The 17463-nt window shown below is 40.3% G+C and overlaps 2 protein-coding genes across 7 annotated transcripts; one reads left to right on the top strand and one right to left on the bottom strand.

Moving 5' to 3' along the window:
• Nucleotides 1–387: 387 nt before the first annotated feature.
• cyp2y3 (cytochrome P450, family 2, subfamily Y, polypeptide 3) lies at nucleotides 388–8329 on the top strand. The gene is made up of 9 exons (XM_032507849.1): nucleotides 388–707; nucleotides 1726–1888; nucleotides 3211–3360; nucleotides 3547–3707; nucleotides 4175–4351; nucleotides 4612–4753; nucleotides 5871–6058; nucleotides 6170–6311; nucleotides 7117–8329. Exons 1-9 carry the CDS (start codon nucleotides 537–539, stop codon nucleotides 7299–7301), a joined length of 1479 nt encoding a protein of 492 aa, XP_032363740.1. The 5' UTR covers nucleotides 388–536; the 3' UTR covers nucleotides 7302–8329.
• Nucleotides 8330–8675: 346 nt separating this feature from the next.
• LOC116677266 (cyclin-dependent kinase-like 1) lies at nucleotides 8676–15926 on the bottom strand. 6 transcript variants are annotated; one of them, XM_032507861.1, is made up of 11 exons: nucleotides 15779–15884; nucleotides 15397–15494; nucleotides 14954–15141; nucleotides 14372–14493; nucleotides 13139–13211; nucleotides 12057–12147; nucleotides 11509–11709; nucleotides 10648–10730; nucleotides 10508–10564; nucleotides 10146–10295; nucleotides 8676–9329 (listed from the first exon to the last, which is right to left on the bottom strand). In XM_032507861.1, the coding sequence occupies exons 3-11, from the start codon at nucleotides 15119–15121 to the stop codon at nucleotides 9234–9236; spliced, it is 1041 nt and encodes a 346-aa protein (XP_032363752.1). In that variant the 5' UTR covers nucleotides 15122–15141; nucleotides 15397–15494; nucleotides 15779–15884; the 3' UTR covers nucleotides 8676–9233. The 6 variants fall into 6 exon arrangements, with proteins under 6 accessions (XP_032363752.1, XP_032363763.1, XP_032363758.1 ...); XM_032507872.1 differs by having other exon boundaries at nucleotides 15397–15417; nucleotides 15779–15880; XM_032507867.1 differs by having other exon boundaries at nucleotides 15397–15442; nucleotides 15779–15872.
• Nucleotides 15927–17463: the final 1537 nt, after the last annotated feature.

Raw genomic sequence — 17463 nt, 5'->3', positions numbered from 1 at the left:
ATGAAGTAAAATTTTATTTCAGAATTGTTTTTAAAACCCCAAAAACGTCACGGGTCAATTTGACCCGAGAGGGTCCCGAAAGTGAAGACAATACAAGGATTAAACCTTTTTCAAGCCCTTTGAACCTGTCGTTGTTTGTCCTTTCACTAACATACAAGTTTGCAAACTCTTAGTTGAAACACCCAATTTTTAAAAAAAAAATTGATTTAGATGTTTTTTTGGCCCCCTAAAAAGGGTCTAAAGTCGCCCATGGCTCTGCCCCAGGTCCAAATCAGACTGTTAACCAGCTGAAGACTGTACCAGCTGTGCTCATACTCACAGAACGGGAGTTATAATCGGTAACCTGTGTTTCCCTTCCTGCTTCCGCGAATCAACCAATCAACGTGGAATTCAGGAAAAAGTCCAGAAGTTTGGCTGCTGGACAGGATGCTACATGAACCTGTAGACACATTGTAGAGTTGATCTCTTCCCAGATTTAGACATTTAGTATAGTCAGCTGCAGAGGACAAAGTTTTATATTGTTTTCTTGTTGCATTATGGACTTGTCTGTCACGTTGATTTTAGCGGGGCTTATCATGGCTTTGGTGTGGCTATACAGCCTGAAGAGTCGTAAACACATAGGGTTACCTCCAGGACCGTTGGCTCTGCCGCTCATAGGAAACCTGCTGCAGATGGACAAAAAAGCTCCATTTAAAACTATGCTAAAGGTGAGAATGAAATGGGTTTCCTAGTCTGTCTGGTTCTGGGTTTTTAACGACCTACTTGCCAGTAAATGACATAATAGCCCTAGCTCTGTGGTCCGTTTTGGCTGTAGTGTGAGAGAGATATATAGTCCGTGTTGTACGTCTACTTTTGCTGATGTATGCTATTTTAATTTAAAATTTCTATATAGATATGTCCTCACCTGTCCAAAATATTGCTGCTGCAGAACAAGTTCATTAGATTAGCAACCTTCTCCAAAACTGTTACACCAAGTGCACTACTCTTTTTATAAGTTACAGTTATTGACTATCTTTGACATCCACATTCTTCAAACCTTTAAACAAAATAAACAGATTTTCCTTAAATATCGTTTTGTTCATATTTACATAATATTACCCAACTGAAATAGACAGGCTGAAAAATGTCATGGTCCTTTTGTCTAAAACATCCCGAGTTATTTTGTGGACTAGAAATGTACATTTGATTAGGCAGTCTTGCTTTGCCAGACCTTTTTCCATGGTACTGTGGAGGAGGGTCTGACTAGTCCATACATTGGGAGAAAAACCTGTTCTGGTTTGTCTTCATTTCTTTAAACCAATTACAATTGTCTTGGGCGCTGCAAAATAGCCTCGGGAAGGAACTTGTTTTGGTGGAAAACGTATGTTTAAAGGTTGTTTTAGTAAACTCAGGTTGGACAGATAGTCGAGCCAGAATCTGGATTTACCCTGCAGAGATCTGAGGAACTCATAAATCCACCATTGTTTGTCTACAGTTGGTATGTCTTTGGAGGTGTGGTTTTTATAAAAGCCATTACAGGTTTCTACCACACCCTCCCATGTATTTTGTATTTTTTCAATGTAATTTGTATTTTAATACCTGTGAAAAACGTAAACATAGATCATGTTTGTGAGTCATAGGGTAGCTGTTTATTATCTGCAGTAATACACTGGATATGTGTACTTTGCCTTGTTCCTTGCATATACAAGAATTAAATGCATGTACGCGTATTGCTTTGACTTCCAGCTCAGTGAAAGCTATGGCCCTGTGATAACCGTGTACCTGGGCCCTCTGCGCGTCGTGGTCCTGGTGGGGTATGATGCTGTGAAGGAGGCCCTGGTAGACCAAGCAGACGACTTCACTGGCAGAGCACCTGTTCCTTTGTTGATGCGAGCTACCAACGGCTATGGTAATATGATGATGATATATGTCATAACCAGTCTTGTATAAAGTAAATGAAGGCCGTACTTGAGTAAAAGTGCCAGTATCTTATCAGAACATGACTTTGGTTGTAGTTAAAGTCAGCTTTTAGAATATTACTCAAGTAAAAGTCTTAAAGGATCTGATATTTACTCTACTTAAGTACCAAAAGTAATTGTCTAATATTACATGTACTTTGTATTTAGAAGTAAAAGTAAAAAAAAAAAAAAAAAACTTGGATAATGAACTTTATTGTGGCTTCCTTATAGTTAAGCATAATATTCAGGGTTTCCACTCGAAACATCCAAATCAACATCTGACATCAACAAAGAGAGAAACAGAAAGAGAATTTTCATGTTTTTGTGAGGAAGAATCTTTCACTCCAACGTTGAAAAACATTTCTTGCAAATCCGGGCACAGGTGTGTAACGTAATCTTTATCACTGAACCCATCCGACACTGTTGTCCCGTTGGCTGCAGAACCTGCAGCAGGCGTTTCCATGACGCTATCAGTTATTATGCTTTCTCCTCTTCTTCTTTAGTTTTGGCCTATGGTTTTGTCACTTGGCAACAGACAGGCATTACGTCACCAACAGGAATGGAGTGTGCAATCTAGGAACAATGATTCGCCAAAACTGCTTTTTTTTAAGTCTAACAAATAAATTTTGATATTATTTTGTAGTAACAAAAAAAGATGCTTAGCAGAAATGTAGGAGAGTAAAAAGTATACATTTTATTTATGAAGTGTAGTGGATTAAAAGTAATAGTTCCCAAAAATATAAATAACAAAGTAAAGATACATAATTTGTTTTCCACAACAACATATCTCTCTTAACCTCTGCCATATTACAATAACATCATAAGACTAAAAGCAGGGCGCCTGGTTAGCTCACATGGCAGAGCGGTAATATATAGAGGTTTACTCCTGGACGCAGCGGTCGTTGGTTCGACTCCGACCTACGTCCCTTTGCTGCATGTTCTCTCTGCTTTCATGTCTATGGGGGAGGGTCGCTGGTTTAAGTTCACATATGGACCGAAGTATGGTGGTGAACTGGTAGCTGGAGAGGTGCCAGTTCACCTCCTGGGCACTGCCAAGGTGCTCTTGAGTAAGGCACCAAACCCCCAACTGCTTGGGGTGCTATTCCATGGACAGTCCCCCTACTCTGACATCTCTCCATTTATTGCATTATAGGTACAGAGCATGTGTGTTTAATTCAGGCCTGTGTGTAATAACAACAGAGTGTAAGTTGTAAATTAAGTCCTAAAGTGCCCCCCCCCCCCAAAAAAAAACTCCATTTCTACATCTTCAAAGGTTTGGGGATCAGTAATGGAGAGCGCTGGCGGCAGTTGCGACGTTTCACCCTGACAACGCTGAGAGACTTTGGGATGGGACGCAAAGGAATGGAAGAGTGGATCCATGAGGAGAGCAAACATCTGGTTACACGCATAAATAGTGCCAAGGGTATGTATGTGCTTACTTTTGTATGTTTGCTCTGTTTGCGTATTTCTCCATCAGTCATATGCAGGGTCACACCCAAAAGGTGATTTGTTCCAACAAACCAATATGCATGGACTATATACTTGCCTAAATAAACTTTCAATAATGCATGCAAGATGTTATCATTTTATACTATTCCTTTTTCTCTAGCCACGCCCTTTGATCCCACCTACTTCTTGAGCTGCTCCGTGTCCAACGTGATCTGCTGCTTGGTGTTTGGTCAACGCTTCAGCTATGATGACGAACACTTCCTGTCCCTTCTGGAAATAATCTCAGACACCCTGGCATTTGGCAGCAGTCCCTGGGGTCAGGTAAGAGGAGGGGGTGCCGAGTGAGGTGGCATGGTGGGTGGGTTAGAGGTTTGAAAGACCACTGCTTAGCTTGAAGTCTTTTTGAGCAAGATCCTCAAAAGAAAACAGCACTCCAGGAACTCTGTAGAGACCCAAGCAGTACATGATCTCCTGATTACTATTAAAGGAAAAATTCACTCCCAAAATGGTAATTTGTATATAAATTACTCACCCCGTGTTGCCTTTTTCTTCTTGAAGATTTGTTTTTCTTGCATGCCCCATGGTAAACAGGGAATCCAAAAACTGAGAAAATTCTTGATGAATTAAAGTTGAAGGAGTCTGCGTTTAGCAACAGCAAAGCTATATATCAAAACACCCGTTGATCAAATCTCCCACAACTTGTGCAGTATATCCAAGTTTAATTTATTGAGTTGTGTGCTCAGCTCTTCCCGAACCTAACAACTGCTTGTGGATCACATTATTCACAGCTGTATAATATCTTCCCTTGGTTGATGGAAAGGCTGCCAGGTCGACAGCACATAAGGTTTGCCAAAATTGAGGAGCTGAAAGAGTTTATTATGAAAAAGATCCAGGAACACCAGGACACGCTGGAACCCAGCTCACCCAGAGATTACATCGACTGCTTCCTCACGAGACTCAAACAGGTACGACAGAACTCTTTAACCAGAATAAACAGGAACTGAAAGCCTGGTATGTTAGATTTCATCTGGACATGTTACTCTGAGCATGCTTACACTTACTTATTCACTGATGCAAATGCACGTACTCCCTATAATATTTTGCAGATACTGAGCACTTAGTATCCCGAGGTGCACAGATGATCTCCCTCCAGAGTATCTTAAATTGTGATCCTGCAGTTTGTATTGTCAGTATTAGTAAAATGGCTCTTGTCTTGTTTCTTTAGGAAAAGGCCTTTCCCACAACTGAGTTCAACTATGACAACTTGGTGTCAACAGTGTTCAATCTGTACCTGGCAGGAACTGAAACCACCAGCTCAACTCTCAGATTTGGACTTAGCGTGCTGATCAAATACCCTAAAATACAGGGTAGGTCACAGAAACACAAACTGGGGACAAAGTGAACAAGTCTTAACAGCAGGGGTTAGAGCAGGGGTCTTCAAGGTTTTTTTTAAGCCAAGGACCCCTTAACTGAAACAGAGATGGAGCAGGAACCCCCTACTACACATGAATATTAGGCTACTAAAAGCCTAATAATTGTTGCCATGATTTTACAATTAATCTTTTTATGTTAAACATACATGTGGCACAGTGAATCTTAACCGGACATTCACACCGCCACCGACTTGAGCGTCTAAAGTTACCGGAAGTCATTCATATTCAATGGAAGCCGGCTTCCCTCAGCTGCAAGTAGTGGCAAATCTGTAGCGTTTTGAGCTTGTTGAGCATCAGAAAGTTTAAATTTGTCAACTTTATGGTAATAAGCTATAATGCGGTTCAGCGGCTAACGCCAGCCGCCAATCGTAATATAGACGTCCTTCGCGCTGTCTGATCCTTGAGAAACTTACGATGTAAACTTTCGTTCCTACAAAACATTAATTGTGAGGGCAAACTCATAATCGCCGTTGCTGGGTTACCTATCATTTATAATATAACGTTGTTTGTACATAGGGACCAGTTAATGTTACCGGGCACATCGTCTCTAAACGGTCCGCTCACAGTGAAGTCCTGCACGGATCACTAGGTTTGATCCGGCGGCTGCTCGATGTGCCTGCACACCGCTACGGCTCAGTGGCTAACAAGCGAGTTAACTAACAGACTCCGCTGTGAACAATTAACAATACAACTTCTGTCATTTTATACGTAATTTATAAAAGGTGTGTCAGTGTATTGGCCGTGGCTGTGTGTGCTTCTCTCTGTCAAACAGAGAACGGTATTCTTTGATTCGTGTTAAGCCTTTTTACTTTTTGAAAAAAAACGTACAAAAAATAACAATAATTTGGAGGCCCCTCTGCATTGACTCTGAGGACCCCCTAGGGGTCCCGGACCTCTTATTGAAGATCCCTGCTCTAAAGATTGATGTCGATGAACAAATTCTCAGATTTAAGATGCTGAAACCAACAAATGTTTGGCATTTTTATTATATAAATGGCTTCACTAATTGTTTTAGCACTAGTTGAATAACAATGTTTTCCTCATTCTAAAGAGAAGATGCAGCAGGAGATTGACACTGTCATTGAACGGGAGCGTTTACCTTATATGGAGGACAGGAAGTCCCTGCCATTTACAGATGCAGTCCTTCATGAAATTCAACGTGTTCTGGACATTGTCCCCATGAGCGTCCCTCACTACGCACTCCACGACATCTCTTTCAGGGGTTACACAATTCCCAAGGTATTCTGGTTCCATCGCAAAAAGTTCTATTGATGCAGTGTTGCAATGTTTTCAGATAATATTCTAAATAATTCTAATATAACGCTACATCTGATACGATTGTCTCAACAGGCTACACTCATAATTCCCTTGTTGCATTCTGTGCTGAAAGAGGAAAAGCAGTGGGAGACTCCCTGGTCCTTCAACCCCCGGCACTTCCTGGACCAGAATGACAAATTCAAGAAAAATCCTGCATTCCTGCCATTCTCTGCAGGTAAATGATTAAGTAAATATCTTCAATGATTTTTTTACTCACTACGAAAATGTGCCTGAACATTGGACCTGCTTGTTAAACAGATTTTATTGTTGACATAGAGACAGAGCACATTTAAGTCCCGCCCCCACCGTAGGGGAAAACAACTCTCTGTTCTCCATTGACTTTTATTGCACAAAGGTGCCTCCTTGTCCATTCCGTCTGCTAGCAAACAACAGAAAAATGTCTAAAAGTTGCTGTTTGGTGATATTCACTACCAACAGTGTAAAGAACCCATTACTAAGCTGTCAAAAAATGGTTACTTGAGGAATCAGCAGAGAGAATGAGAAGACTATGTCCAATGTTACGCATTTACAGACATATAGTTAGCTTAAAACTGACATTTATATATTTGACTTGGCAACAAAATGCTTGCTGCAATTGTAACGCTGGGCATGTTGGTAGTTTAGGGTCAGAATCCCACAGTCTTCCCATTCTCCCTGCTGATTCTTCACGTCTGTATCCACTTCATAAAAGCTCAGTTTTTCGGGTCAGCAGCTCATACAGACTTAAGTCACGGGTTATTTACCCTGTTGGTGGTGAATATTACCACACAGCTGCTGGCAGACAAAATTGACGAGGAGGCACCGTTACGCAATACAAGTCAACGGAGAGTAAAGAGTTGTTTTCCACTTTGATGGGCGTGGCTTTCCATGCTCTTCTCTGAGCTATGACACATGAAGGCCAAACCAGTCCCTGCAAGTATTTTCCATTTATCGCAGATATGTATTCATATTCTCACTGGTTTGTTTGTGGTTATTCTCAGGAAAGAGATCTTGTGTTGGAGAGTCCCTCGCTCGCATGGAGATTTTCCTCTTCCTGGTGTCTCTTCTGCAGCGTTTCACCTTTTCCTGCCCCGGAGGACCTGACAGTGTAGATCTCAGCCCTGAGCACAGCAGCTTCGCCAATGTTCCTCGCAGGTACCAGATCATTGCAACGCCCCGGTGGTAATGACACAGCATAGTTCCGTGTTTTCTACCTTTCCTTTTCTCACAGTGCAGAAAATACAGTGCCTTGTAGAACAAGTTAAAAAATGTCCATCTAATCAATAGGAACCTGCTCATTATTGCTTTAACTAGTGTTGCTAGTTATGTTAATACATGTCTTGTTCAGGGCCTTAATTCAGCTACATTATATTACACTTACAGTTTATTGAGTGAAACGTCCAAGATGCAATTTCTGTGATTGAATAATACATCAAATGTAAAAATTGTATTCAACAAGATGATTTTAGGCTCAACCATGGTCTAAAGCTTTATTTTATTTGCTTTATTTTATTTTTTGTGTGTGGCATTTTTAAGCCTTTATTAGATAGGACAGCTTAGATGTGAATGGGGAGAGAGAGGGGGAGTGACATGCAGCGAAGGGCCATAGGTTGAAACCGATCCCACGGCTGCTGCGGTGAGGACTGAGCCTCTGCATATGGGCGCACGCTCTACCAGGTGAGCTAATCAGGTACCTGGGCTAAACCCTTTTTACCAAAGATTTAAAAAAAAGCTTTCTCGCTTTAATATGTCACAATATAAGAATACACCGTGCAAACAAAGTTTATCTTCTAATAATCACACTTAAAACAAGAACAAGCCACAGCGTCATACTGTAATTATGTGCGTTTACCATCTTATACAGGGTTATGTTCAACGACACATACAATAACCCCCCCACTTGGATGCAGTTAAGTCCACTTTGCACTCTGTCCTCCTTACTATTGCTATTAATTACTGACTGCATCGGCGCATTTTGCCACAAGAGGGCACTTGTACAACAGTCAACAGCCTTTCCAACAAGTATCAACTGCATTTTGTTTTCACATCTTGAGATCTTCCTAAAAGTGTGTTTTTGTATCAGTTTACAGCGTTGTTTTGTGTCATTTTTTGTGTTCAAAAAGAGAAACATGAAGCACATGATAAAAACATAAAGCCAATTGGATACGAATGTATGAATAGAATTAAGTTTAAATTATATTGCTGTATTAAAAATCAATCATCTTAATGCTAACTATACATCAACCCCAGATTAAGACCCATGGGTTTGCAGCCTGTAGCACGGCGATGTATAGGAGATGCATTTGTTTTTTTGATGAGTGCAAGGTGATCGGTCCAAGCTGTGTGTCAGCCTGTCAGTGTGTTGATGCATGTGTCAGTGTATCACTGTCTTGTTTCTGAGCCGCAGACTGAATCTCCATGTCTGACTTTGTGGATCGTTATCAAAGACTCAGGCTGCAAAGCCTAGACTGTCAACTGCCCTTGATAAGACTCCGCATCAAGTACTATATTTGGTACTGTATCATAAAATCATATAATCAGTATTTTGCTTTTATTGTCGCTAACAAATGCATTTATAAATTCTATATTTTCATTATAAAATGTATCAGGGAATAAACGTGATTAAAAAGGATTGTGGTTCATTGACCATCTTGTTATACAGTATGGAATAATCCTAACATGTAGCACATATTTTATAGCCGGTATGAACCTGCAGTTGTTGTCATTGACTGCACAAGAAAACAGGTAAACTGTAGTACTTTTGTCCAAGTGATGATGGCACACTGATGACTTTCATGAGCTATTTAATTTCATCTTTATAGAGATGTGAAAATGCAGTGCCCATGTTTTCAGACACTTGCTAAATTCTTTGGTATTAGTACTGTGAGTGTTTTGCCTAACTAGAAACTGTAAATGCCCTAACTTTTGTTTGTTGTGTAAAGCTTAGTAAGTGATAATGTCAACATAACATGACGATGATTGATGAAGTGTTTTTCACTGTCACACCAAGAATATATGCGTCTTCAAACTGGACTGTATTGAAATGATTGCACAAAGCACAGCACAAGTCAATCTCGCTAAGTTCCGCCACAGACATGAAGACCAATTAGTTGTTTTGTTAAATGTTGGGCAGGTGATATTTATGCTTCACCTGTTTCTTAACATCCGGTGCTGGTGAGATGTTGCTGTTTGGTAACTGAGGCAGGTACTGAGCCTAGAGAGAGGAAAGACGAAGAGAGAGAAAAGGTTGAGATGATGCTTATCAGGATGTCTAGCGGTAAAAAATAGGAAGAGAAACTGTCATCTAAAAATAAGTCTCTACGAAAGATGTGGTAAAAGTAGGTAGTCTATTCTTTGAGAGGTCGGTTTGAATTCATGCAAATTAACCCTCTGAGGACAACAAGTGCATCGATAAGTCCAAGCAATGATGACAACAGTCCAATTAAAAAAGCAATATTACAAAATTTATTTACTATTTCATTCAGATATTACACTACTTTTGTGCCAAAAGTCTTCCACTTTTCAGCTTTAGGGCCAAATGATCTCTTTACACATTACTCTGGAACAGATTTGGGCCTCACTATACAGAAACGGAGTTTGTCTTGAACAATTTTATATGAAACACATGGGGATCAAGATATATGCAAATACCTTTAAAAAGATATGTAAAAATGCCTCAGACCTCAAAGGGTTAAAATGTATGGCAGTGGTAAAAAAGCAGTTTGTTGGAAGCAGCTTGTGTGAGTTTTCAGTTTTTGGAACATACTAAGCATATGGATGCTGAAACCAACCCATAGCAGCTATTTCAAGCCTATAGAGATGAATCTTTAATGCTGAAAAGATTTTGCATGCAGCGTCTGTCTCAGTGAAGTGATGGTGATATGTTATTGTCCCAGTAACCAAGCAAGTACCTGTAAAGTTACAGTGCCTAACTCAAGGAGATACGTGGCTGTAGCAGGGTGCCCAGTCTGTAAGTTTGGGGTCATCGGACGATTTCTTTCAACATTAAGCTGCCGTGTTGCACACTTACCCCTGGCTGTCTGCGTCGAGAGCCTTTGTCATGACGTCTTCCCAGGCGCTCACTCTCACGGCCCCAGATGATTCCTTCCTCCTGGAAGTAAGGCAGCTCCAGCAGCTCTTCGCAGGACAGCCGGAGACAGGGGTCCATCACCAGGCATGACTGCTCACACAAGGATAATAGATTTGAGAGCATTAACTCTGCCTTGAGCTCGTCAGTGCTGTCTGGTGAACAAACTACAGTATGATATGGCAACATATAGTAGCTTTAGCGGTTCTGTACTTTAATTTCTTGTTACTTATTGACCAACATATTTGTAATAATTTAAAACGGCCTGTATATCGGTCATACGCTAACACATAAACATAACATACCTTCATAACCTGGAGGGCCTGAAGAGACGCGCCATGAAAGCGCTTTTCCAAGGGCTCCTAATAGAAAAAATAAATGGGAAATGAGATGGGGACCTCTCTATTTAGAACATATGCATCCTTAATGGGAACAAGATCCGTACCGTTGTGTCGGGTTCAGGAATACTGACTCCACTGAAGAAAACGTTGGAGCGGAAGACCTGCTGGTGGCGAGGGATCAGGTCACCTGAGGTCAGAAAGGAGATCAGTGTGTGTAGTGGTGGACATTTTGGTAAATGTTTTGCAATCCTTAAGATCCTTAACAAACTTTACGAATGTTTAGCAATTTCCTTAAAGCTTTAGTCTGTAACATTTTGATTTTAATCAACGTCCATTACATTCAAGCCATTGCCAAATGAGTTTCTACTAAGCAAAAAGACTATCAGCTCCACACAACTCTCTCTGTACTTCTCAGTACGGCTATGTTCAGAAGATTTTGTTGTCCTTTCCTGCGCAGAAGTTTAAGTGAAAATAATGACCTCTTCTGAAGAGTCCATCATATTTTTTTATGTCCTCCGTGTCCTCCTTGGCTACCAGCAACTGTATCATGCTTATATCATGTGGACACGCCAACAGTCTTGTTGTCACTACTTAGAATTCTTCATGGGGGCAACAGAATCTACCCACCACAGGGTTTTGGTTTTAGTTAGCTTGTGTGAACACAGTCAACCAAGCAACCAGACCAATACCGCTCGAAAAAGGTAGATGTATGTCTGCTAACTAGTGCAGTTTCTTTGTGGTGTGTCAGCAGAGCAAACCACCAAAAAGCATGGTGATAGAAAATATGTGATTTTTAGCATAAATTTGATAACGGGACCTCTATTAAGTCCCTCTGTTGATTGTCAAGAAAGCAGTGCCATATGCGATGTGTATATGTCATCTTCATAATAATAATTCAGTTTGTGCAAACGCAGCCAGGTAATAGTTTCTGTTAAGCAGCCGTTGATATTGCCCCCTCAGTTTACCTAAAGTTTTTCGGATGAGGTAGAGCTGGTCAACGTCAGATTTTCCAGGCCAGAGTGGATTCCCGTGAAGCAGCTCAGCAAAGACACAGCCCAGAGCCCACACGTCCACAGGAGGCCCATACTGAGTATCGCCGACCAGCAGCTCAGGGGCCCGATACCAGCGAGTCGCTACGTAGTCTGTGTACTCATCTTCTGGTCCTGCTAAGCATACCGCCACACAGGCAGATGGAGAAAACTTGTACGGACACAAATACACCTAGATGCTGAATAATGAACATTAAATAACACGTACATTGAAAAAGAAGGGATTACAAGGCATGTTGAAGGACTACATGTATGGTAACATAACACCGAAACCTAAGGCAGGAAGTGTAAACAGAGACACTACAGAGACTGGCTGAACGGTCCTCCTATGCAGTGCATTCATTGAAACACTGAAAGTGAGGAGGCCATCAGCAGGAGCTGATTCAGGTTCCGTGTTGAATAAGTAACTAGAGGCAGATTAACACTAAATGCACATAAATACACTTGCTTTCTGGATGACCTACTCAGAATGCGGGCGAAGCCAAAGTCACAGAGCTTGATGACTCCGGTTTTGGTGAGGAGGATGTTCTCTGGCTTCACATCACGGTGGATGCACTGCAACATAAATGCTCAGCATCAGGGAATTGGCAACCTGATACACAGTCTTTAGTACCAGAGAAAGAGGCGTATATTAAGGCTGACAGATTAGGAATGGACGTGGAGGAACAATAGCAAGACATCAGCAACAAAAGATCAAAACTAAATACTGCATTGCAGTCACTGAGACTTCACTGGCTCCTGTTGTTAAAGTAGGGAAACACAGTTGGCTAATTTTGGTTTGAAATGATGCTCAATTTCTTGCTTATTATCCAACCCACTGTCGACAGGAGACTGGTGACATGTTGTGTACTGAAAACGGAGCTACGTAAATACAGTATACTGTAAGATGGTTCTGTCAGATCATGGGAATTGGTAAACTGTGGTTGCAAGAAAACGTATATCAAGTAATGTTGTGAGCAGCCAGTCAGAAATTGTTTAGCTGATATAATAATTAATAATAACAACTGCATACAAAGCATAGGTAATGCAATGATTCAGCTAAAAATGGCTCAACTAATTAGACTGAAATGTAGAAATAAAGTTAGAATATGAGAGCCAAAAAACTAAAATAAATGTGTTTGGTAAAAAATAAAATCAACAGTAAAACCGTGAAAAACTAAAACATGTTACATTTTACCGTTTATCTTGAACAATAATCAGATGCCATGTGTACACTGAGAGTTTATGTTGCTAACGTAACACGTCCTTTCCAACTACACTGTAAAACACGGTGCACAAGTTACACAGTCCTCAGTCTGTAAAAAAAAAACATCCATTCTTAAATCAGTTGGAGCTCATATGAGGCCGTTTGTCACTCATATTTTTTATTATTAGAGACCACTAACTTCAATCTACTGTACATATGGCATGAAAGTATTGTTCTAAGGTTTGAAAAAAATCAAATTCATCCTTTAAGACATAAAAGAAGATAAGGAGAAAAGAAATGCGGAAAAAAAATAGAAGACTAAATACATAACAATCAGAAAAAAAGTTAAATAATACTGACATTGTGCTTGTGACAAAAGTTGACAGCCTGCAGAGTCTGCCACACTATACTCTTCAGCTGAGCCTCGGGAACCCTGAAGAGGAAGAGAGACAAAGGAATATCGATTTTAGTAAGAGGAACAAACGAAGCCTTATTTACTAGTCATGTTTCCTTGTCTGTTATTTCAAATAAAAGAAATGGTGCTTTCTCTTGTCACCTGGGTAACCTTAGGCCTGTCTCTAACAGCAACAGTGCCTTTGTTTTCAGGAGCAACTAGGGTTTCTGCTGCACAGCCTTATGGGAAAAGAAAAAATGTTCTGATAGCAACTAGCCATTGTGGCCTGGCCTTGACGTGTGACTTCACATGACATAAACTAAAATCTTGTGACCATAGATTGCATGAGGTGTGCTTATGCTTTGGGGGAAAAGAATAATATATAATAATAATATATTGCTTTTGACTTGGCTGTTCCTCCCTCACTCCGCTGCCAACACTATTGAAAATCTCTTTGGAAGAGTCTTAACTCCACTTTTGTAATTCAGGCTGTTCCTTTCTGCTGCCCTTATCTCGTAAGCAGTACTCTTAAATACATGTAAACACAATTATTATGACTTATGTGGAAAACTGTTTGCCAAACTGCTTAAAAAGAGAGGCCCACTTTTGCAGTGGAAGAGGTACTGTATTCAGATCTTTTACTTCAGCAAGAGTAACAGTACTACACGTAAAAATACTCCATTACAATTAAAAGTCCTGAATCCATATTATCAGCTAAAAGTAATGAACATGTCAAAAGTAAAAGTACTCATTATCAGCAGAGGGTTAGGGTTAGGCCCATGTCAGTGATAACATGTAAGCAGGATCTTTAACAATGCATCATATATTATGAACTGGCCATAGGTTGTGTTTGTAAAATCTCAATATGCAAAGTAAGAAGTATCTATAAATGTCAAATACAGGTAGTGGAGTAAAAATCACAAAACAAAAATTCTGTGAGATGTAGTGAAATGTAAAGTAGCATTAAAGGGAAATACTATACTAAAGTACAAGTTCCTGAAAATTGTACTCAAGTTGTACTTGCGTAAATGTACTTTTCACCGCTATACATTTGTCATGGATTCTTAGAAAGGGGGCCAACAAAATAAATAACAGATACACCTCGGAAGATTAACTTCTAAGTACGTGGCGCTTCTGTATCTTCCATATCTCACCGATCTAATTCAGAACAACTCGTAGACATGGCAGACATGACCTACCCTCGAGGGTGTTTGTCCAGCTCATTGAGGACCGTCTGCTCGCAGAACTCAAACACCAAGTGGAGCCGTCTTTTCCTCCTGAAAACCTCCAGCAGGTTGACCAGATTGACGTGTTTCAGTTGCTGCAGGAGCAACAGATGGACACTGTTTCAGTGCTTTCCCAACAGCCCACACTGTTGTACAAATTATGTATTTAAACCTACCGACAATCTCTAAAGTCTGCCCAAACTCTGACAGCCTGTTATTTTCTTCTCCCTCCAATGTGTTAATGGCTTGTATGCCATCATTTTCAATTTTATATCAGAATTGCCTTCAAATGTGTCTTCAAAACAATCTTTTGATTCAGTCTTTTAAAGCTTGTTTCCAGTCTCTTCTAAAGTTGAAATGTCTGTAATGGTCATTGAAACTGTCTTGTGTATGAACTGTGTGTGTGCATAATAATACTATAAATACATCAAACATTTTACAACAATGACAAAAGATCATATAACAAGAATACAAGAGTGCATGTGTACCCGTGTGCATGCATGTTTCAACCTGTGGTGTTGGATGTGAGCACACTTGATACTAATCTCTTCTCACCTTTAGCATACGTATTTCTCGCAATGCAATCTTCTTAATGACAGGGTCATCTTCAGATTCCACAAACTTCTTGATGGCTACTACCTGGCCAGTATCTCTGTGTCTGCATTTGAACACCACACCATAGGAACCCTCGCCAATTTTGGCCAGCTTTTCATATTTCTCCATTGGGCAGTTATAGCTGTCACCTGTCAAAAGATAAACATTTTTTTTAACAAACACAGCACCTCACTGAAATGTAATGGTTACTCCAAATAAAATAGCATTATTATATCCATCCAAATGTCTATGGTATTATTTGGAGTTTGCCAAATCCCTCCTAACCTTACTGATTTTGATAATTCCACAGTTCGAAAGATGTGTTGTTTGTAGACAAAACCAACTCTTGCAGACCTTTAAAACTACAGTTTTTAGTGTCAAACCCCGCTTAAAAGCACACTTACCTGTCCACAATCAGAAAGGGTCTTCATCGACAAGTCAGCAGCGAGTCTGCATCAAAGGTCCGCAAAGCGACGTGTGTGCGTGCGCAGACGCTCCGGGCCTTACATTCATAACACCAGTGTGAAATATTGCTACAGTAACTTTGGATTTCAGAGGTCTCTCTCTCTCTCTCTGTGTCTGTCTCTGCTAGTATAACACACTCTCTCGGCTGTCTCCTCGTCCTGTGCGTCGTCACTACCTTGGTAACCGTCTCTGGTTGGTATTTGCTTTCAGTCACCTACCTCAGTGTAAGTCTTTATTTTGATTTCCTTTTCCTACTAAAACCATCCCTCGTATATTCATGAACACCGAAATAATAAATATTCACTACAGCGTTTAACTTACCCCTTAGAAACGTCGCAGAAACGAGCAACAATGATACAGGATCCCAATTCACAACGCTGGATACGTAGCTAAGTTAAAACACGCATTCGTTGTAACCAAGGAGACAGGTGGCCGGACGTTAACAGGAAGCAGCAGGTCGTTATAGTTTTTCCTTTGGAATACGATACAATACTAATTCTGTAATAACTTAGTTACAACCACTACTTTTAGGTTTATTGTACTTAAATACGAGCAAGTATAGCCTATTAAACATAAGCAAAATCCCACAAACGTTCGCCAATGTTATTGGAAGTAGTCGGTGTAAGGGATCATGTAGAGCGAAGCGTTTGTTATGGCGATTACTAGTGTGATCTATGTAACTAATTGTAGGCTACGGCTCATAAAAGACAATTTACTCAGTTAAAACGTTCATATGTCAGTTCACAAAAAACACTAAGCTCAGCATGTAAGAATGGAGGAGAATAGATAGCTATAACAATGCATTTTTGTGTTAAAAAACCATTTGATCTAAGCCTTGCCTATAGCTTTTTCATACAGGCTTATGACTATTTTTCTTTTAATCAGTGGTGTAAAGTGAACAAGTAGGCCTACTGTACAGTCTTGAGGTATAGCCTACATTTATTTGAAGATTGAGATTTTCCATGCAAAACATGATTAGTTTTATAGCCTAAAATATGATCTATTTAAATAAAAGCACATAAAGTAGCCTAGCTAAATAAATAACTCAAACTTGACCAGCTAAAAATGCTTATTTCCTTAAAACACATGTAATAATATACTAATTGTATAATATTACACATCAGCCATTTAGCTGTTTAATGACTACTTTTGCCTTGGATACTTTTAAGTAGGCTACATTTTGCTTACTTGAGTAATACAAGTAGGCTGGCATGCTACTTGTAATTTTGTTCCGTCTCTCCAGACACATGCCCTATTTCATTCCCATCCGTCAACAGTACACACCTGTTCCCTCTTCCTTTATCTGCTCTGCAGTTGCCTGACATTGTCCGTCCACCTGTCCACCTGTTAACACTTTCCCTCACCAGCTCTGCAGTATTTAGCTGGCCCATTTCCACTCATTTCCTGCCAGTTTGTCAATTTTGATTCTAGCCATTTGCTTTCAAGCCTCTGATTCATGTAGCCTACCCTGTAATCCTGGAACCTGTACCAGCCTGCCTGTAAGCCCATACCTTCACTTTGGCACTTTCTCTGCACTTTGGTCCAATTCTGCATTTCCTGAGTTCTGACAACTTTAGTATTTTACTTTGCTGTATTGCTGCTTTAACTTAAGTAAACAATCCCGGTGCTTCTTCTACCACTGTGTGGGCTATTTACTGAAATAGAAACATGCCTATGTGCTTTACATGCTTTTCAATAAAGTTGCGAAGCAAGCCTCATTCAACTGCCCAGTATATAGCTTTACCAGTCACAAAGAAGCTACAGCATCATGTCACTCTGCCACAGATATGAAATGTATGTATCTCTGATGTGGTCGCATGATTTATAGACTGTTCTGTTTTCTATCTTGACTGTGAATATATTTTTTCACGAGGTCCTCCCTCGGCTCGTCTGGCTCTGAGACTTTACCACTGCAGCTCTATGGGATCCTCTGCAGAATGAGGCGGGGAATCATTTAGGACTTCACAGTGAATGATGGGAAAGCAGACTATGTTGCACTCTTGTGC

Source organism: Etheostoma spectabile, chromosome 3 (assembly GCF_008692095.1).
Source record: "Etheostoma spectabile isolate EspeVRDwgs_2016 chromosome 3, UIUC_Espe_1.0, whole genome shotgun sequence".
Classification (NCBI taxonomy): Eukaryota; Metazoa; Chordata; class Actinopteri; order Perciformes; family Percidae; genus Etheostoma; species Etheostoma spectabile.
The sequence above is the reverse complement of the archived record's forward strand: the minus strand, read 5'-3'. Positions and strand labels throughout refer to the sequence as shown.

What these genes read in the sequence shown, in the direction of transcription:
- LOC116677266 (XM_032507856.1), bottom strand. Translation starts at nt 15,121, where the DNA reads ATGGAGAAATATGAAAAGCTGGCCAAAATTGGCGAGGGTTCCTATGGT. An exon ending in GAGAAATACGTATGCTAAAG is followed by an intron (nt 14,494 to 14,953) that starts GTGAGAAGAGAT and finishes TTGCTCCTGCAG; the next exon opens with CAACTGAAACACGTCAATCT. An exon ending in TGGCTTCGCCCGCATTCTGA is followed by an intron (nt 11,710 to 12,056) that starts GTAGGTCATCCA and finishes CGGTATGCTTAG; the next exon opens with CAGGACCAGAAGATGAGTAC.
- cyp2y3 (XM_032507849.1), top strand. Translation starts at nt 537, where the DNA reads ATGGACTTGTCTGTCACGTTGATTTTAGCGGGGCTTATCATGGCTTTG. An exon ending in CATTTAAAACTATGCTAAAG is followed by an intron (nt 708 to 1,725) that starts GTGAGAATGAAA and finishes TTTGACTTCCAG; the next exon opens with CTCAGTGAAAGCTATGGCCC. An exon ending in ATTCCTGCCATTCTCTGCAG is followed by an intron (nt 6,312 to 7,116) that starts GTAAATGATTAA and finishes GGTTATTCTCAG; the next exon opens with GAAAGAGATCTTGTGTTGGA.